Source organism: Centruroides sculpturatus, unplaced genomic scaffold (genome assembly GCF_000671375.1).
Source record: "Centruroides sculpturatus isolate CEXI.00-Female unplaced genomic scaffold, Cexi_2.0 scaffold297, whole genome shotgun sequence".
NCBI classification, from domain to species: domain Eukaryota; kingdom Metazoa; phylum Arthropoda; class Arachnida; order Scorpiones; family Buthidae; genus Centruroides; species Centruroides sculpturatus.
The window spans coordinates 583,818-607,290 of NW_019384464.1; the positions used below are offsets into that span (position 1 = coordinate 583,818).

Below are 23,473 nucleotides of genomic sequence, written 5' to 3' on the forward strand. Positions count from 1 at the left end.
GATATTTATTATTTTGGGTTAGCCCCTTTGAGTTTTTCTGGATCCGCTGCTAAATATGAGTTATAAATTTAACCTATCTTATATATAATTTCATTTATTTATGAACAAAATACTTATATATTCGTTTGTATTTATATACCAAAATCTAGGCTTAGATATAGGCCTACATCAATCTTTATAACTAAAGTTTACTGTTTCGAAAAGTTCAAGTAGCCTATACCACCTACTGTAAAATAGAATATTCTAAACTTTAAATATCAACTGAAATTCATGAATATTTAAACGCGAAATAAAAAGGATTTAATTCCTAATTAATTTAAAATCGACCAATAATATTTGTTTCAAATTTATTGATGCGGGTTCATTAATTCGTCATGTAAATGGTGTTGGACTAATTTTAAAGCGGATACCTTAATTTATAACATAAAAATTTTAATGATAGGCCAATGTTCTTAATTACAGAATCTGTTTAAATAAAAGTTCTTTAAAGTACTTCCGAGTTATCTTGTGATCAGAAGGATATGTGAAGATTGGCTAATAGTGTGAAAGTCGGAAAGAAAGTAGAAAATAGATAAATTAACATACTAAATTAATTATTGAACCAAATACGGATTCTTAACCGAGTTGGGTCATTAGCTGACATCTTATTCGACGGAGGTCAAAGTTCACACGTCTAACGTGACTGACGGGAATTACTTGGCAGAAAGTTATCGTCGATTTAAGAGGATACAATTAGACTAACACTACTTCGCCTGTCCATTAATGGATAAGAGAACATTCAGAAAATTTCTGTAATTTCCATTGGACGTGAGTTAGCAATTACTGGCTGACATTAAATTGTTTGCTTGCGCTACTTGCGGATATTTTGCTCTTTTGAACATGTTTTTTGCTATTAAAACGGAGTTACACTGATTTGATCGCAATTAAAATGTATTTCGGTTAGAAATGTGAAAAGTTTACATTCTATAACATGATTTTATTTGCATTTTGAAAAATGATATGTAGTTTATCTTATACATAACTTTTTAAATTTATATTATAGATCTTTTAAATCTATGAAAAAGTAGCTATACGTGCCAAACTAAGCGTGAAAAACATATTAATTCTTATATATAGACCTATATATGAGAAATAATGGAACAATGCATATTTATCTTTATCCCAATTGCTAAAGAAACGTTTTGTTTTATATACTCAGTTTCTTAAACAATTATTCTTCAAAATATAGATCATTTCCATTAGAGTATACAATGTAATAAAGTATATTTTAGGTACAGTACATGCACCTAGTTTTTCGATTATAGTTTTTAGTTTGTCCTAGAACTTTGCTAAAATATTTTTTCCCTAAAATAATACATACTTTCCTTTTATTTTCATAATTTTTTAGCGGTTAGAGGCCTACATTATTCTTAAATTATCATTTTAGAAACTTTGATTATCATTTGTCGAAGTGTAAATTAATACTTGATCAATGTTTTATTGTATGCATTATAACTTTATTTATAGGTGGAATGTACTGGCTTCACATACTAGAAAACTTACATACAATTTTAAAAAGTATTAAATGATTTATATGAAAAAATAGAGCTTACTAATGAGTTTTGTTCATTTTCTTGTTTTATTAAAACTAAGTGTTTGATTATTATTTATCTATTTATCTGTCTAAGTTTAATGGTCTGAAATTAATGCTTAATTAAAATTTTATTAATGTATAATCTTTACACGATGTAATGTCGCAGTAGTTCTATAAGTTAATAGATTTATGTGAGTTAGCAATTACTGTATGAAATTTAATCATTTAATAAATAAATATATTATATATATTTATTTATATATTAAATATTAAATAAATAAATATATTTATTTATTAAATGATTAGATTTCATACATAGATATTAAAAAGTTGTTCAACTATTTAAAAATTTTGAGAAAAAGGATCGATGTAAAGGTAATAAGATGCAAACTAATTTGTATTCCAATATAAATAAATTTTTATAATGTTAGTCTAACTGAATTAACTAAAGATTTTAGAAAATTTCTCTTATGTTGTAACGTTCATACGGATTTATAATAAAACTTAAATATGTGTACAGAACAGTACAAAATTGAACTTAGTAAATTGGTTAAAGATAATGAAAATATGAAATTCGAGAAAACCTTACACTTATAATAAGTTTGTAAATAAAATAGTTTATATACATCTTATAATGGATGAAAAACTTTTTTATAAATAACTTGTCTAACAACAATAACGATAATAATGATACAAAACTCGCATATTTTTGTTAGGAACTTGCGAAATATTCATACGTTTAAAACATTTCATTAAAAATCAAATATATTAAATAAATTTTCACTTTTAGATTTTTTCGTAGAAACTAGATTATATAATACATAGAAAAATTTATTATTAAAAAATTACGAAAAAAAAAAAATCAATAAAATTTTAATAAAGTATGTAAAAAGTTTACTCACGAGGAAATTTAATAATAATAATAATCAAATTATTAAATCTTACTTTTAGATAAAGAGAAATATTCCATTCATTATGTAACATATTCTTTAATTATAGTCACTATGAACTTCAAAAACTCGATGTTTTATTTTTAAAAAATGTTTGAACTTTATAAAATAAACTATTATTTATATATTTAAAAATATTTATATGACATAAAATTATATTTAAAAAATACAGATAAAATAAAAATATAATTTAAAATACATGTAATTGCATTGTTACATATGACAAAAAATTTTACAAAAGCACAGCTTAATTCTATAGAAAACAATTTTGATTTGATAAAAACGCAACAACGCGATTGAAAAGAAATAAATTATTGAAATCTTACCTTCGGAATGTTGTTATCATTAATGTCCCAATCAGCGTGTGATCCTTTGCACATGGTCATGTCCTCCCTGAATCTTCCAAAGCGCTCCCTATAACCGGATCACCAAATAAAAAAAGAATGAGTCAGTCACATGACCTACACGTCACCGTTTCGTCATTCGAGACACGTTTCAACCTCATCCATTACGCCGAACACGTGCCGACTCAACGATTGTTGTTGTTGTGTAGATTTTGAACACTCACCGCGACCGTTTCTTGTGACAACTTTCTGTCGATTGTCAACCCACCGATTCTCTCTCTTATTGGATGATGACAATTGCTTTATATTCGATGTCATGTTTTCTTATATTTTGTTTCGATATTTTAACAATATTAGAGTATTTTATCATTAGACATAAGTTGTTTAAATATCTTTCTTGAATACTCGCAATCATCATAAAAATAAACTGAGAAGTAATTTTTTTTTTTAAATTAGTAGGCCTAAAGTGCAAAGTCTAATATTTTACAATGCAGTAAAGTACACTATTTTAACTATATATACAGGTCTATTAGTATTATATAATATAAACTGCATAGAAACGTTCCATTTGCTTATTTTTGATATAAAGAACACAGCAAAAAAACATGTAAAAAATGCAATAGTAATGATATTTAAAGTGTTGACCTGGTATATATTGCACAAACCTTATTAAACTAGTTTAGGAAAAAACATAATGTATAAAAAAATATTATAGAACTAAATTAAGTTATAAGAACCTAATAGGTAAAATATAACATTTCTTTATAATTGTAATAAAAATTTCCTTTAAAATATTTAAAGTATGAAGAAGGAAAGTATATATTTAAAGTGTAAAAAGTAGTAAATTATAAAACTTAAGTATCTACAGCATAAAACTTAGTAAAATATGTTAATTTTATATTTGTATTATAAAATATACGTATTTATAGCTTTTCATACATTTTGATGACAAATTATTTTACTCTATTTAATTAAAATCACCAAACCGTTGTTGAAAAAAGCATCTTGTTCATTCACCCCTGTACACCGTATTGAAAATCTAGCAGCACTGCCTAAAATAACAATAATCGGTGGTTGATCGCGTTAACTTGTCAGTTGATAGTTAATAGTCACTCGTTATATGCTAATCAATTATAGACTGCCAGTTACATTTGATGAATTGATGGGTCCCACCTTAAACAGCGGGATTATAGGGTTGACGCTTAGTTTGAGTGCGATATTCTTAGATGCACAAAAAATGAGAAGATATGAATAAAAATTATAGCCATGATTTAAATCATGTTAAATTGTATTTAATTAAAATATTGTCATGTTTTATAATTAACTTTAAAAGAATCCGATATTGATAGAATAAGTTTTAATTTAGTTTAGATATCTTCTTTAAAATTAATATATAAGAAATCATCCTTAATAAAGGAATATACTTAGCGTGATTTTTATATTAAGGTTTTAAAATATAGAATATTTGCAGTTTCTATGCGTAGCGCAAATATTATTATAGGTCTATACGACGTTTCAGATATTCGAATATTACATAAATTCTTACACTATTTTTAATCACCAGGCCTAATAAATTTAGAGAAAATTTTAAAATACACTTATTTTATTAAACTTTTTCTATATAAAATATAATTATTTTAAAAATTAAGTGTTATCTAATTTAAAACATAAAGCTTACAGTTTTGTTGAGAAATCTTGTTTTAGTTAATCTTAATTACTCCGTTGATCATTTAATATTTTCTTTTGCTGAGGATTCTAAAATGAAAAAAAAGAAGTATTTTGTATTATTTAATATAATCATTTTATTAAAAAATTAATTTTTGTGAGCTTAATTTAAGAAAGTAGTACAGTAGGGATAAGCTTTCATAAATGTGTGCATTAACAAAAAGTAGCGCGTTAGATTTTGTAAGCAAAATCTCATTTAATTAAAGAAACTTTTATACATTTTTCCTATAAACATCGAAAACACTTATCTTAAGAATGAATTTTCGAAAAAGTTCTCCTTTGCACAACATTATTTTGTATTTAGTTCATCACGCAATGAAAAAAATAAAATGTAGAATTATTGTATATGTTTACACATTGTAGACAATAAAATTACATAAATACTCTTTAAATTCTATAAATTTCAATTGACTTCTCAACTTTGATGTATTAGAAAAAGTCAATTCTTAAAGGCCTACTTTAAGACAGTTGCGTTCATAAATTTATAGTGAGACTTCTGATTTTCTAGTCATCTAGTGGGTCTAAATTTACATGTTTAAGCTATAAAAGAGAAAATATACAAAGCTAAAAAAATAATTACCACATTTTCCATGATGAGCGATAACCTTTTACTTCAATAAATAATATTTATAAATTAAATAATCCAATTCTATGAATACTATATACATAACACCTAACATCGTAACTACCTATTCCGGAATCGACGGGAGAACTGCTCGGACATATGGAGATAGGCGAGTTGGCCTCGAGTTTGCGAGTCGGAAAGAAGATAAGCTTGAGCGAATCATCCGATAACCGCCCCACTTTAGCACCCGTCGATTCGTTGTTTCGACTTAAGCTAATGCTGACCCGACTCGACCTATGTGAGATAGCGATCGTAATCCTAATTATGGTCTAGAGAACCCAGTTTTGGTGCTACCTCGGGGGTCTTACCGCCGTCGTGTAGGCCTATAAGACTAGTGGAGCGTCGGTGTGGCATCCCCTTCCCCCGTGAAGATTGGCAGGCGCAAACATTATTTCTTCAATTGATACTCCCAAATAGACAACAAAAATACTTCTTTTTCGGATAATAATCTCTTAAAGAATTTAAATCCACAAATTGTAAATTATAAACGATTCTGGCAAATGATTTGATAAACTTTTAAACTTTGATAAATGTTTTGTTAGAATCGTTTATAATTTGCGTTATTAAGCTTTTATTTATTTCAAATGATAAGTGATCAATTTCTAAGTTAATAAGTTTTCGAAATACTTTAATAGTTTTCGAAAACCAATTGAAATAAAAACAATTAAAGTATATTCGAACGGAAATTAAAACTATAACTGATTTAAACAATAGATTTATAAATTTACGTATTAAAAATGAAGTTAATTAACTAAGTTTTTAATCTTTTGAATTTAATTAATATTTCTTAACTCCAATTATCACCAACATAAACAAATTGAAAAGAAAATAAATTAATGTAAATCCGTTTTTAGTACACCAAAAGTAGGAAAAAATATGTCTTAATAGCTATTTTAATTCTTCCGAAACTAGATGACTTCATCTACTTTTATAAAATAAACTACAAAAAATTTGTCTTATATTTAAAATTCTGCTATAACTAAAAATTAACATTTAAATAAAGTTTATATTTTAGTTGAATTCTGTTAATAGTAATATCAAATTACGAATTTTGTAACTTAATAAACTCATAAATTAAAGCATTTAAGGTTATTATTAAGCAATGATAATAGCTTAAAAACTTTCGAGAAAATACATTTATGGTTTAACAATCCGTATTTAGTTAATACAGGAAGAAAGTTAATCGGTACAAAAGCGCAGCGATGACTTTTTCTAAATGGTTTAAGCCTAGAAATTGTTAAAGCCTCCCTTTTGCCAGAGGCTCATATTATGGAGCTATTGGCACCGGCTAACTTGACCAATGGTGCAGATCACGACAGCAGTCTGGCCTTAGTTAATGACAGATGTGAACAAGCGAGCGGTTCTTTAATAGTTGTACCTAAGTAATCTATTAGCTTATTATGCTACAATTTCGCTCTCAAACCAAAAATTCGTTGAGATCACAGCGGACAACTGATCTATTATATACTTTATCGATAAGAATGGGAGTAAGGATTTTTTTTTAAACTAACGAATTAAAGATATTAAGAAAATCTAATTATCACTTAAAGTAGCTCTTTATTATGTAATACAACAGAGTTAAATAATGTTTTGTTTGATTTCTCGATTAATAATATTTTAAATTACATTTTAACCTAAAAGGCAGAAAAAGAGATATTCATCTTCGACGTCACAGAGATAACCATTGTTCTCGGGTCAGGATTCCATTGTGTACAACAATCAACTACACAAGTCGTAACACGAGGAGAAAAAAAAGGAAGAAAGAAAAAGCATCAGACACGAGAAAAGTTTTCCTCAAATCGTGATAAGTAAATGACGAAGTATTGAATCGTGAGAATTTGGTCTCATGAATGAACCGCCATCTTACATTGTCTAATATGTTATATGAGATTAGCAAAATTATACTGAAGCTATTATGTCCAACTTTCTAAGCGTGGAAGATTTTTACCGCATTTTCTCCAAATTCTTTTCCTTTTTTTTATTTGGTCCTATTCGGACTCTTTACATATATAAATTTTACAAATTTAGACAATTCTAAGTTTTAGCCTATTTAAGTAAGCCTTATAATATACAGTAATTACTTTGTAATATTAATATAAATCTTTATGCATTAAACGCCTATCTTCTGTCTTTTTTTCTTTCTATATATCCAGTTTAAGCAAAGTGGACTTGCTTATTATAGGCATTAGCTCATATAATTTTTCTTTATTATATAATTTTTCAGTATCATTTAAAAGTATTTAACATATTAAAAACATATCAATTAAACTGTTACATTACATTTTTAAATCAGATATTTATTATTTTGGGTTAGCCCCTTTGAGTTTTTCTGGATCCGCTGCTAAATATGAGTTATAAATTTAACCTATCTTATATATAATTTCATTTATTTATGAACAAAATACTTATATATTCGTTTGTATTTATATACCAAAATCTAGGCTTAGATATAGGCCTACATCAATCTTTATAACTAAAGTTTACTGTTTCGAAAAGTTCAAGTAGCCTATACCACCTACTGTAAAATAGAATATTCTAAACTTTAAATATCAACTGAAATTCATGAATATTTAAACGCGAAATAAAAAGGATTTAATTCCTAATTAATTTAAAATCGACCAATAATATTTGTTTCAAATTTATTGATGCGGGTTCATTAATTCGTCATGTAAATGGTGTTGGACTAATTTTAAAGCGGATACCTTAATTTATAACATAAAAATTTTAATGATAGGCCAATGTTCTTAATTACAGAATCTGTTTAAATAAAAGTTCTTTAAAGTACTTCCGAGTTATCTTGTGATCAGAAGGATATGTGAAGATTGGCTAATAGTGTGAAAGTCGGAAAGAAAGTAGAAAATAGATAAATTAACATACTAAATTAATTATTGAACCAAATACGGATTCTTAACCGAGTTGGGTCATTAGCTGACATCTTATTCGACGGAGGTCAAAGTTCACACGTCTAACGTGACTGACGGGAATTACTTGGCAGAAAGTTATCGTCGATTTAAGAGGATACAATTAGACTAACACTACTTCGCCTGTCCATTAATGGATAAGAGAACATTCAGAAAATTTCTGTAATTTCCATTGGACGTGAGTTAGCAATTACTGGCTGACATTAAATTGTTTGCTTGCGCTACTTGCGGATATTTTGCTCTTTTGAACATGTTTTTTGCTATTAAAACGGAGTTACACTGATTTGATCGCAATTAAAATGTATTTCGGTTAGAAATGTGAAAAGTTTACATTCTATAACATGATTTTATTTGCATTTTGAAAAATGATATGTAGTTTATCTTATACATAACTTTTTAAATTTATATTATAGATCTTTTAAATCTATGAAAAAGTAGCTATACGTGCCAAACTAAGCGTGAAAAACATATTAATTCTTATATATAGACCTATATATGAGAAATAATGGAACAATGCATATTTATCTTTATCCCAATTGCTAAAGAAACGTTTTGTTTTATATACTCAGTTTCTTAAACAATTATTCTTCAAAATATAGATCATTTCCATTAGAGTATACAATGTAATAAAGTATATTTTAGGTACAGTACATGCACCTAGTTTTTCGATTATAGTTTTTAGTTTGTCCTAGAACTTTGCTAAAATATTTTTTCCCTAAAATAATACATACTTTCCTTTTATTTTCATAATTTTTTANTGTGAATCGCTGTTTAAACTTGCTTGTCAACTATGAGAATCTTGTCGTAAAATAGCTCATATTAACTTTATAAAACCTCAAAAAGTGATTTAGTAAAATTTTAATTAAACTTTTTTTATTGTCATAAAGAAGAAAAATCCTACAAGATATCGTCTTAGAGCCATTTCAATTAATCTCTATCTCATGAGACATACATCGAATCTAAAATGACGCGATAAAACATCCGAGAAAAGTAGATTGTTTGGAGACAAGACGTCCTCAACATTCACCACTCGATTTTCTTAAAGCCCGTAATCATGAAGTCCCAACTCGTTTCAACGGCTTCTTTCTTTTTTTGTTTTTGTGATGCTGCTACCTCTTAGTTGATTTGCTAAGTTCTACCCAAAGACGGTATTCAGATACGAAACGAGCGATAAAACGTTTAGCGTGAGGCTGCATAGAACGAGGATTTCAGCAAATTAAACATCTGATCCCGGACACTTCGTAAATTTTAAGACGTTCCATTTCCTTTCTGATCTTATCTGTACAGTTTCAAGCGTTTCTTTGCCTCTGCTAATCCTTGCAAAGGCGAACGGGATGAGATGTTTTCGAGTTACGGGGTGCTCTATCGTTGGAGTTAAAGCCGTTTTTCTCCCTGTTCACTTCTCGAATGGGACATAAAAAAGAACCGTGAGACAAGGTGTTTGTTAGATAAGAGATCCGAAATTAAGTCGTTTGGCGACGCGTACCCTCCGTGTCCACTTTAAGTCTTTCTTCCTGCAACTCGTAAACTGTCGAACCTGCGAACTGCATGCTACTTGATCTCGAGAATACTTATCTCTCCTGCTTACACAGCCTCTCACTTTTGTCGTGAACGGAATTTTTGACAGGAGACGTTTGTTGATGCGTCTTTATTGTCGACCTTTTTAGTCTCGTTTACGAACTTTAAACTGTACATTCGTCTTGAAAAATATATGTTATATATTTCTGGAGATCCTCTATAAAATCATTCAAACAAAGTCGACCCATTATAAGAATATAATGGATCCCAATATTCGCGATATGGTTCGATTAATATTAGTAGATAATAGACTTCTCGAATTACCATTGATGCTGTAGAAAGGATGCACGTGTGCCCAATTTCCTCTACACCTGTTTATTGAAAGACTTTTTGTTGTTTTAAGCACCGATGAGGTTAGATTCGCATGGGTGATTGTGGTTGATGCAGTGAGAGGGTGCTTTGTGTGTGTGTGTATAGACAGACTGATCCTTTCCAGTTGAGGGATCGATTCAACTCGGGTCACCGCAAACTATAGGAACAAATGTAATGACATCCTATGCTCTTTGTATTATATAAGTCGAACGAAAGATGCTGTTTGTTTTTCTACTTTTCGTTTTTTGATTGAAGGATGTTTAAAGAAAAAGTTGTATTTATTCTACGAGATTGGTATCCTTTCGGCTCTTTCGAAGGTTATCTATGATTGTTTCTTTTGTGTTAATCACAATTATAACCATGTTTTCAACTTGAAAAATTGACAATTATCGAAATCATATGTTCGATAAAAGTATTCAATATTAAAAGCAAAATAAATTTAGTGATACTATGAACAAATTTAAATTGTCTTTTGTTCAGAGTAGAGTAAGCTTTTATTTTAATTTGAAAACTAAAATTATATTTGAATAGATGAAAAAATTGCATAATTATAAAGTCTGTTACATAGATTTGAATGCTCGAGTAATTTCAAAAAACCAGATATATCAATAAGTCTACATTCTTTTGATATACTGTGTTTTAAAAATAGCCATATAATCAATTAAAATATTATTTATATTCTTATTTATATTCTTGTTTAATCACTTATTAATTGATTTTCTTTATAGAGCATTTTATAATTCTTTTTATATTATATAATCGCCATGAATATTCATTAAACAACATTTAAATGTTAAACTCATATAAATAATTTATAAAAATTTCAAATAAAATTATAAATTAAGCCTACAAGTTTTAATACTGTGATATAATAAAAGTTCGTATAAAAATATTAACTAATAATAAGAAAATTGCAAACGTGCAACTAGTTCTTAAAACTTCATGAACAAAACATGTGCTTGGCAAATGAAGAGAAAAATTCGCAGAGATAAAAACACTAGAAATGGGTAGAGAAAGAGAATGTAAATCTGTAAATCTATAGCAATCGCTAAGCATAGAAAGGTAGAGTACGTTAACTATCGAACCGTTATATCTTTTACTAAACGGCTCAATCGACACAACAACTGGATTTAGTCGTTAGATATCGTGCCGATGATCGACCAATTGAGATAAGAAGGGAGAGGGGAGAGGTAGCGAGGGAAAGAGCAATTAACTTCATTACCACATCCTTCTCTCTACTCGGCTAAATGGTAGCGATAATGGGCCTAAATCTGCTTTCCTCATTGTACAAACTGCAGTACCATCCAACACGTGTCTGGTAGGTCTGGAATGATCGTTTCACTGCAACATTACCAAATAATACTCAGAAGCTGAACAGGACTCTCGTGAGGAAATTTAATGCCTTTAACTTTTGGGGATGTTACTTTACATTTAAAAAAATCCAAAATCAGGAGAAAGAAAATAATAATACTGTTGCTTTAAATAATGTTCATTAAACATTTTATGTTATTGAGATACTAAAGATTGACTTAAATATATTGTTGTCGTATCTAAAAATTCTACTTTTATTTATAAACAAAGTCAACAACACAGTTTAGGATAAGTTATGGATAAATGTAGTTCATCATAAAACATGTTCTATTCAAATAGAAAAACTTCTCCACAAATTGGAACTCTTCGGTAATACAAAAAATGTAAGTCCTTCCGTTATTAAATTTGAAATCGTGGCTTCCTATATAATTTGTTTCCTTGGCATACGAAACATGTATCAACCAACGAATAAATAATGTAAAAGACTGCCTTGTGTCTATTCGGTTGCACTTCGTCGTGCCGAGGAAACAAAGTCGTTTTGGTGGTAACATTTTAATGAAATACAAATGTTTTCAACCTACACGTTGAGTTTAAAAAATGCAAGTTTTATAACGGAACGTATCGAATGGAACACCCGCAGAATTCGAACTTGTCGTTAAAATTCGAATAGGCTATAAAACTCTGCTAATAAAATTTGTAGCGAGATAGGAATTTCTACTGCATAATATTTTTCGGGTCTTTAAATAAAATTATAAATATCTGATGCAATCAAAAATATAAACAATTATATTAGCTGATTTTTATTATTAGAATCTAAATTTCTTATTTTAATTATTTAATTTAAAAATTGAAAATGTGGTCATTTATTGTTAAAATTAATAAAATGTTAAAAAAGGAAATAAAATATTTATAGTCATGTTCTTAATATGTTTTAATGCATGAATTGTTTTGAAAATAATTAATTATTCAAAGCCATCCGTTCCGGCAGATAATTTTAAAAACAAATTTGTTTGTAGAGAAAATTTTTATTCAATTTTGAAAAATTTCATTAAAAAATTCTTTAAGTGATGTGATTGTTAGAAAAAGAAATATTATTAAAAATTAAGCTAAAGCTATAATAAATAATCTGTAAATAAATTAGTAGTTACAACTGATTTGTCTGGATTTAAAATATCTACACATAATATGTGAAATCTGTATAAATAATCTTAAACAAATCTAACTTGTAAATAAAGTTTTGCCTTTATCAAACTGATAAGATACAAGTGATGGGTTATTAAACATTTCTCTCGGCTCTTATATCTATTGTAAATAATCCATAAATTTANTATATTTTTCCATCTGAAAACCTTTATTTTATTAATTTAAAATATTTTTATTTTCGAATAAATCTTACGAGCAGCAAAGAGAGTAAGCATTTTTGAATTTTACACACGATAAAATCTGAATTTTTGAAGAAGCAATTTAAAAAATGAAATCGTTTCATCAAATTAAAAGTATTTTGAGAGGCTTATCCATCAAAATTGAAAGTTGGATATAAACTATGATGTGTAAATATAGTCTTATAAAATCATAGCATTCAATGGTAATAGTGCATATAATAATTATATAATTCCATACGATTCAGGCAATAACATAAAATTTACAAAAAATTAATTAAAATATTAAAAAAGTAATTTATTACAATATAAAATGCTTATATAATAATAAGATATAGAGGAGAGGCGGGTATTATGGAATAGTCGGAAAATATGGAATACCGAGGTTTCGGCTCTGTTTGTTGCTGCTATTACGTGGGAATACCATGAACTACTCAAGAAACACTCCCACGATGCAGTGCAGTGAGAGTTGACCGCTTGTTGTCGTCGTACCACTCGCTACAGAACAAAGCGTATTTTGTGATTTTCAAGAGTTTTTGCAGGCAAGTTTTCAAACATTTTAACCTACTAGTACACATGTGACTCGAACATTGATGTTAAGCATAATGTATACTAAAAGAATTGTAGTTTGTTATACTGTAGTCGTTTTTTAGCTGACAATGTTTTGTCCATCAGTTTAAAGGTTCATTTTCCAAGATGGCGTGTCGGGTATTATGGAATACTAGGATAAATGGATAAACTGAAAGAAAGGGACAAAAAGAAGGAACCAGACGCTTCAAAACAACAAAAGAAACCGAACATTCAAAGACCACTGTTAAGTAATTAAACTTAGACCGACCTTCTAGACCTAAACCTACTAGAGATGACTCCAGTGTTAGCGGCCATGAATCGTTCCATTCTGATGTATCATCTGTAATGGACTTCATGCCATCAACTAAAGAACCAGAAAACGAAGACGCTGAATGTATCTTCTATAACGGAAAATTCTCCGAAGATGAACGAGGGAAAATTTGGATTCAATACTTCAGCTGTTCTCTGTGGGCTCACCTTGATTGTACCGGAGCAGAGAAAGAAAATTATATCTGTGACTTTTGTAAATAGATTCGAAGCAGGAATGACATGCACATAATCTTAAAAATATGGTTTTTATAGTTAAAAATAACTATGTTTTATGAAGTCTAATTAGTTTTTCAATGGTTTAAACCACCTATTCCACATTACCCTCCATTTGTGAATTTTTTAAATAAAGTTTTTTATAACAACAAAATAAATAGTATTTTTTTACAAGTGACAGTTAATTACAATTAGTTATAGTATGTACTCATGATGATTTTGGGATTTTTATTCAAAAACCATTTTATTTATTCAAGTTATTTTTAGAAATGTAAATGGTATACCCTCCTCTCCTCTAAATATTAGAGTACTTTAATTTTTAGGTATGCAATTTAGCAACTCTATAAAACACAAATATTCATTATTTTAATATAAAGTATACCTAATAAGTGCTGGAAAAATCTAAATATCAAAACTATATATAATATATAGAAATCTGATAATTAACTTCTCCTCTACTATTCCCCGTAAATTTTAATTAATGGAGAACTTTAAGCTTTAAACAGGAACTTAATCATGAAGCAAAAATTAAAATCGAAATATAATTTTGTGATTTTTAATTACTATAGCTAAAATTATTAAACGAAACTAAAAATATTCACGAAATTCAAAAATTCAATATTTAAGAAAGAAGAAATTACAGTTATTAAAAAAAGTTTTTTATTGTTAATGACTATTTATACAATCGTTTTATCGTTATTATCCTTAAGAAGGTAAGCTTATAAGAATAATAATAAAAACTGTATTATTAACTATATATTACTCGAATATATTCTGCTATTTTTCTATAACATTCTAAACGTAAATCATTCAAAACTTATAACAGTGTGATTAAAAAATAATACATTTTATTTTCCTAAACAAGACAAGTAATTGTAGCATGTTTACGCAGAAAAGGCGTTTAACTCGCTTAAAATTGAAACGTTTTTACGACAAAATAACAGATTTTTACGTAACAAATATCTGAAGATTCTGGGAATTTTCATTAGCAGAATGCAAATTATTTAAAAATAAATAATGCTAAGTAAGGACATCTGTATGAGTTGCTGGAGACACCTGTCAAGAGAAGGGTGTTTCGCTAAAGACCGTTATTTAAACCAACACGAGTTAAGGTGGAGAAAGCATCATTCTTTTCAATGGCCTTGTACTCAGCTTCGACGTTTAACCTTGTCGCCCTAGATTATTGAAGTAGGCAGAACACCTTATTATACAATTCCTAGCGATTACAAAATATATCCTCAATATTTTACATATTGTGGCATTCTTTCATTAAAACGTTACAATCTGTCGAAACGTCAAAGTATTGCTATTTTCCAATATAGAAAACTTTCTTAAAGAACTAAAACGTATTGTTATTATTTTAATCAACATGTAAGTGTATTTTGATAGTGTTAACTCTAAATTTTGATTAATATATCTATTATATATGTGTTTAAAAAAAGCGAAGAAAGAAGAGAAAGATATAGATATTAATAAACTTTCAGAAATACTTTATTATAGTTAGACACAAAAATATTATAATAAAGAAATATAATAGCTTAAGCTATAAATGATAGCAATATATAAATAAAAGAAATATAATAGCAAAAGCTATAAATGATTATAATGAATTCTTATAATGACAGACTTTTTATGTTTTTAATATGAAAGATCTTTTCGACTTTAATCAAGTTTTCAGATCNTTATGAAATTTCATATATTTGTATAATATGCCTTACAGTCCTTTGTGATTTTAAAAATTATTCTAAGCTGACCATAAAAATTATATTAATTATTTTTTTATCTGCCTAATTCATTACAGTACACGTATATTACGTACAGGAAACGTACAGTATATTATATCATGCTAAATTTTTAGATATTTAAATGAATGCAATGTATTTTAATTCGTTAAAACAACTTTTTGCTTTCAAAATAATTCTCCAGGATATTAAAATTTTGTAATAAAGCACCTTTTAAATATTTATTTGGAGAAAGTGTTTCGATGTAAAGTTTATTTGAATAAATATTCAGTTTCAAATATAGAAAGTCGGATACTTGTAACAAAATTTTACATAACTTACACATAAATAAAATAAAATTTAGGCCTATATTTATATTAGTTACAAAACTAACTCACGAACATATATACATATAATTCTTATTACTAGATCTAAATCATGGCATTCCTGTATTTAATATAAATATTCTGCTAAAAATATATCTCAATAAAAGCGTTTTATAACTACTAATGCTAAAATTTATTAGAATTGTAAGCAATATGCAAAATCAAAAAAAAAAAAAAGTTAAAACTGAATAATAACTTAAATAATAAATTAATTAATCTCGAAGATAATTTCGGATTTTGTGAAAATAATTTAAAACTTAAGGATCAGACAATCTCCCACTCAAGCTATCGTTCTCCCTAAAGGGAATTTGGGTGTAGTCCCTACCTCGTAAAAATCTTGGTTCGAGTAATCGTAAATCACTAGTAGCAAATTACGTGTCAGCACTCGTCAAAGCTAACTTCGACACTTTTCAGCGATTCTATCTAACTCGATTAATGCGAAATTCCTGCTGAAAACTATTTAAATTTAACGATAAATATATCCTGAAAATCTACCAATTTAAATGAGAGAAAATAACATAATAAATTACTTTTTTTAAATGAATTCCTCATTATCTAACAAAAGAAAAAGTTACTTTATTCATTTATGTTCTCAATAGTTTGTCCTAGAATTTCTTCGAAGATGAATCGTTAGATGATGATAACAATAAAGCACACTCCCACTTCGGGGAGAAACAATGTGGGTTCATCATAAAACTGTGCCTCGGCAGATTTCTATTATCTAAACATTATCACTCTGCCCCTCATTAGACAAGCGTAAGACGACAGTCCTTGTTGGTCGTGAAACATCCAAGGTCAATACAGGCGTCGACTTTTCAAGCCACAACCAACGATACTTACACGTGCCAAATTACAAATATATTACAAATCGAAGACACGCCTTTTCCTTTACAATTTACTTTATCAATTTGTTTGATCGTTATAAAAATGCAATATATATTTATTTATGTTATGAGAACTGCATTGAGAAAATTCGTGTAGAAAAATATGTAATTCAACGATAGTCGGTCGCCAGGCGTTGATGGTTAAAAAAATGGGAGAAAGAGGCGCACCTGTCCGTTAGGTATGGGAGGATTTAATGTAGTTGCATGCTCCCGGCCAAATGATAAAGTAATTGGTTTGTAGTTTGATATCGAAACTGGGCCAGACATTTCTTTTATAAGCGAAACTAAAGAAGATAAACTCAGAATTGATCAAACTGCAAAATTTGAGGATTTCAAATCTCATTCCCTGATCAAAATACAGATCGAAGCTTATATTAATAATAATTAACCAAATTTAAAAATAAATAGGATTTTTATCTAACTCCATTAAAATAGCGATTAAATTACAGGTATTTAAAATGTTAGTTTTTCTTGACACGATTAATAGATTAATTTAATTTAAGTTTTTAAGCGTAGCATTTATAATTTGATTTCTAAATAATTAGAAAAAAATCACTTTTGGAGTTAGAGAAAATTCATTTTTTTTTTATCAGAAACATCTGCCACGAGCAACAGGAGTGAAGCTACACCCACATCATCGCAGTTCCTTAATATGCAAAGAACCCACATTGGGCACCATGTCTGCCACGTGCCTGGCTCGTGCTGTTTCTCTGAAACTGTCACAAGACAATCGGATGAGGGTGAGCGTCAGGCGTCTCACCTGCTTGACTCACCTGTCTAGAAAACAGGAAACGTACCAAAGTCTGGTTTCGACTGATGATGAGCTTCTGAAAAATTAATCTTTCTGACAGTTGCTCTCGATGTTGTTTTTCTAGTTACGTAAACTTAAATTTGTTAGTTTATTTAGTTTAAATTAATTTACAATTGAGTAGCTACTTAAAATTAATCTTAAAAACTTAAATATTTTTTCCTTTTTTTTCATTCAGTTCTATGTATTAGGTTAAAAACGGAGCTGAAAAATCTAAATATTAGCTTTTTTGCTTCGAATATTTTTTATAGATAAGAATAAAATCTCGGGGGAGAACCTATAAAGAAAAGCTATTGACAGCATTAGTATAAATGTATGTGAACGATGTACTGTACGAACAAAAAAAGGGTGAGTAGGGGAGGAAAGAGAGAGGATGCGGGTTCGAAAGCACACCTGTCTCCACTCGATGATGCTAAGATAGCATCTCCCGTTACGGCTTTGCTTTCAATAATATTCACCACATATCGACCTTTCTTTATGCCTCATCTAATCGTTTTACGACATCGACATGAATTTTGATAGGAGAGTTTAGATATTTTTCTATTATAAATATTATAATATAAATGTTTCTTCGATAAATAAATTATATGCAAAGTGAAAAGTTCATATGGATAAGTTACCAATTATCGAAATTTGCTTATTATAGTTATCTTATAATTCGAATTCTTTGAATAATACGAAATATTGTATGTACTATTACTGTACGTAGAGAATGCATTTTTATTTATTTTATAAAAGAAATTCTATAACTATTTGCATATTTTAATTAAAGCAATTATGAAATTTCATATATTTGTATAATATGCCTTACAGTCCTTTGTGATTTTAAAAATTATTCTAAGCTGACCATAAAAATTATATTAATTATTTTTTTATCTGCCTAATTCATTACAGTACACGTATATTACGTACAGGAAACGTACAGTATATTATATCATGCTAAATTTTTAGATATTTAAATGAATGCAATGTATTTTAATTCGTTAAAACAACTTTTTGCTTTCAAAATAATTCTCCAGGATATTAAAATTTTGTAATAAAGCACCTTTTAAATATTTATTTGGAGAAAGTGTTTCGATGTAAAGTTTATTTGAATAAATATTCAGTTTCAAATATAGAAAGTCGGATACTTGTAACAAAATTTTACATAACTTACACATAAATAAAATAAAATTTAGGCCTATATTTATATTAGTTACAAAACTAACTCACGAACATATATACATATAATTCTTATTACTAGATCTAAATCATGGCATTCCTGTATTTAATATAAATATTCTGCTAAAAATATATCTCAATAAAAGCGTTTTATAACTACTAATGCTAAAATTTATTAGAATTGTAAGCAATATGCAAAATCAAAAAAAAAAAAAGTTAAAACTGAATAATAACTTAAATAATAAATTAATTAATCTCGAAGATAATTTCGGATTTTGTGAAAATAATTTAAAACTTAAGGATCAGACAATTTCCCACTCAAGCTATCGTTCTCCCTAAAGGGAATTTGGGTGTAGTCCCTACCTCGTAAAAATCTTGGTTCGAGTAATCGTAAATCACTAGTAGCAAATTACGTGTCAGCACTCGTCAAAGCTAACTTCGACACTTTTCAGCGATTCTATCTAACTCGATTAATGCGAAATTCCTGCTGAAAACTATTTAAATTTAACGATAAATATATCCTGAAAATCTACCAATTTAAATGAGAGAAAACAACATAATAAATTACTTTTTTTAAATGAATTCCTCATTATCTAACAAAAGAAAAAGTTACTTTATTCATTTATGTTCTCAATAGTTTGTCCTAGAATTTCTTCGAAGATGAATCGTTAGATGATGATAACAATAAAGCACACTCCCACTTCGGGGAGAAACAATGTGGGTTCATCATAAAACTGTGCCTCGGCAGATTTCTATTATCTAAACATTATCACTCTGCCCCTCATTAGACAAGCGTAAGACGACAGTCCTTGTTGGTCGTGAAACATCCAAGGTCAATACAGGCGTCGACTTTTCAAGCCACAACCAACGATACTTACACGTGCCAAATTACAAATATATTACAAATCGAAGACACGCCTTTTCCTTTACAATTTACTTTATCAATTTGTTTGATCGTTATAAAAATGCAATATATATTTATTTATGTTATGAGAACTGCATTGAGAAAATTCGTGTAGAAAAATATGTAATTCAACGATAGTCGGTCGCCAGGCGTTGATGGTTAAAAAAATGGGAGAAAGAGGCGCACCTGTCCGTTAGGTATGGGAGGATTTAATGTAGTTGCATGCTCCCGGCCAAATGATAAAGTAATTGGTTTGTAGTTTGATATCGAAACTGGGCCAGACATTTCTTTTATAAGCGAAACTAAAGAAGATAAACTCAGAATTGATCAAACTGCAAAATTTGAGGATTTCAAATCTCATTCCCTGATCAAAATACAGTAATGTCATTTAATTCTAGTTTAATAATAATAATAATAATTAATTATTTATTTTTTGATTAAAAATCTCAATTGGCATTCTGACTAATCTTATTTAATGTAAATTTTTCCATAAAGATCAGTGTTCGCAAACGTTCTTTATGAAATAAATAAATAAATAAATAAAAATTATTTTTATTATTTAGAACTCATTTTTTCTTTGCTAAAATTTTGATTATTACGGTCATTACTTTTTATATTTGATAAGTATGAAAGGAAAATTGGAGTATATAAGTTACATTTAAACTTAATAAAAGTGAAAAATTATTTACATCATTTATTTAATTACAACCACCGAAATATTGTTATATTTTAAATGTTATTAAAGATCTTTAAATATGGAAAAGTTTAATTATTATCATTTTGGTATATATCATATATATCATTCGTTGAGAGGCGTATATTTAACAAACAAGCTCGTGCTTAGAACTTAAATGGGTGATGCCAACTAATTACTTCTTACTATACTCTTCAAAAATAAATAATTACTGTAAACTTCCACAAACTTTCCTTGTCCCACAGCTTCGGGCTATCTTGTCAGTAACTAAATAGACAGCAGGAATGTTACTCTAGTAGAATGGCCTTCGATTAACGAAGTGAATGATCACTTTACAATATATCTTAGAATTAGAAATTAAGAAAAATCTCGTTACAAATGAGATTTTTCTTAATTTCTAAACAAGAAAAATACGAAAAAGAAATAAGTTTTTTTTTTTAATTTTTCGTGACGATTAATTTAAAGATATAAATTATTCAAATTTTTATTCATGATTTTCGAGTTCGCTGTTGCATCATTACTTACATTAATCATATGAGATGTTTAACTGTAAAATAAATGATTTATTTTTGAGGAACTTAAAGCTTAAGTAAATACAAAATTTATAAACCAAGCAAGATCGCTCGTGATCTGAAAGCGAAATTTATTTTATTTATCATTATTATTAATTTTAATCAAGAGAAAATGGTGTAAAATTCTTCTTTAATAGATTATTACGTAAGTTGAAGTTCATTTATAGATTTTTGTAAATGACACGATTGTGAATAAATTTATAAAAATAAAATTTAATTAATTAAATAATGGAATGATTTTTAGTTTTATGACTAACCATGTAAGTACATTTAAAATATGTATTTATTTAGTATTGTTTCATTTAATTATTGTGTGTTATTTTACTTATTTTTATTTCTTCAGAATTTAATATTTTTTAATCTAATTATTTTTTATTACAAGATGTAATTCTTTCCAGAACTGTAATCAAATTAAAACGGTCATTTCTAAATTTTTTTTCTTATTAAGTGTTACATCTACGTTATGTTATAAATTCAGATGTTTCATCTATCAGTACCGAGTTATGACCTGGTTTTATTTAACCGGGTGTGTGACAGCTTTTATTAATATTCTACTTTGACTTATTCCGCTAGAGATTAGTTAGTTAAGCCAAATAAATATAGACTTTTGAAAAACTTTAATTTAAAATCTTGCAAAGAGTCAGAAGGCTTTACTTAAGTTGCACAGGTTCTTATTAATTTGATTTAACAAGATAATGTAATTGTCTAATCTCATATTAAAGAATATCTGTTTAGCAGTTTAAACGTTAAACTTAATTATATTTATGAACACAAATATTAAAGAAATTCTAGATTTTAAACAGATAATTAAAATTTACGAATAAATTTGTACTTATAAATGATTTATAATTATAAATGGAATATATTAGTCTATGTTTTAATCGAATTTTTATAGTGTGATGATAATATTTCGACATGTTTATACATTTTTCTATTAGAAATGAAATTATCTTCATGTTGACCACTTCCATAAGCTTTTTCTAACTTTAAAGAAGCATTCAAAATTAATTGAAATAACTAAAATCTTAGATTATTTTAAATTTAAGTTTTAGTATCAATATAATTAATAAATTTAATTGAAATCTTAATTTAGTTTATATTAAAATCTATCAGTTATCTTAATCATAATTTAAATAATTAATATATTTTTAAATATTTTAAATCTAGCAATTAAATATTTACTTAAAAGTGCTTAGTTTAATCTGAATTATTTTTCTGTGATAAAAATCTTGTCATTTTTTAATAATGATTAAGCTTTTTTATGTTAGTTTTATACCCGTGGCTAAGTTAATAGAAATATAACGTTTTGAACGATTGGTATGTAATGTCTAGTATTAATTTTTTTAATTAAAAAAAAATTGAAATTTTTAAATATAAAAATTACAAATTAAATATTTGGGTCAATTAACCTTGTTTTAAAACGATTAAATTTCGAAATTTCATAACAAGTCATGTGGGTAGTTCTAGTTGATAAAGTAATTTTTTTTAAATATTAACTATTTTGTTCCAAAGAAACATTTACACATAGACAAGTTATCAAAGAGTTATTTTTAAAATATGATATTAACTTAATTTAAATTTATTTTAAAGTTTAAATAAAAAAAATATTAATTTTATGTATCATTAGGTAAAATTTAATAACAATAGTGTGACCATTTTTCTTTATTAGAATATTCGAAACATAATATATTAAATTATAAACATGTATACGCACACAAATTATATAATAATAAAGTAAATATAAACTACGTATTTCAATAATGAGAAATCAAAACAGAAAAATCCCTGAAGAATTACTTCACAGTATCAATGTGTGCTTTAATGAGAAGATTACTTTAAAGGGGATTTCCATTTTTAACTCTATCAAATTAAACGAGTAAAGCATATTTAAATTATTATACATAAATATTTTGAAATTATATTAATTAAATGTTTGAGACATTCCTATTTATAGCTATTGCTATTAATCAATGAGAAATTTATTTTAAAAGCTTTCTTCTAACTCACATTTTGAAGTTAAGTCTACGAGATTCAATTGATAAAGTATGAACTACTCACCTGTATTATTATCACGGTTGGTTTCTATTTTCCCAACTAAGCAAAACTTATCGCAACTATTTACTTGGTTCCGTTTCATTTCTTCTCCGGTATTTAAACTCCATCTTTTCCTCCCTCTTCCAACCAATAGTAGGCAACCTCATCGGACACCGACCGAATACTCACGCCCTATTAGCTAACGTATCGACCAATACCAGAGCCATATTCGCTACGTGACTGACAATCTCCCATATCACTTACCTATCGGCGTGCGACATCTTAATTATGTGACGTTCGTCGCAAATAGGTTTTCTACAGGTTAACTTCCGTTTAAAATAAAAAGAATGTTTTAAAAAATGTTAAAAATTTTTTGAAAAATATAGAAAAGCCTCACTTACCACTAAATCGGTTATGATTCTTGCACAATGGTGAATAAAGCAATTAATTTGAGTTAGGAGGAGGTGCGAGGGAAATT

At 27.6% G+C, this 23,473-nt stretch overlaps 1 protein-coding gene across 1 annotated transcript in view; it reads right to left on the minus strand.

Moving 5' to 3' along the window:
• Positions 1–23,060, minus strand: part of LOC111620990 — a 41,295-nt gene extending 18,235 nt beyond the window's left edge. The window contains exons 1-3 of the mRNA XM_023363017.1: positions 23,020–23,060; positions 4,546–4,622; positions 2,850–2,937 (exon numbers count right to left, since the gene is read on the minus strand). Of these exons, the coding sequence (XP_023218785.1) occupies positions 2,850–2,909 (60 nt within the window). The 5' untranslated portion in view covers positions 2,910–2,937; positions 4,546–4,622; positions 23,020–23,060. The remainder of the gene's footprint in view (positions 1–2,849; positions 2,938–4,545; positions 4,623–23,019) is intronic.
• Positions 23,061–23,473: the final 413 nt, after the last annotated feature.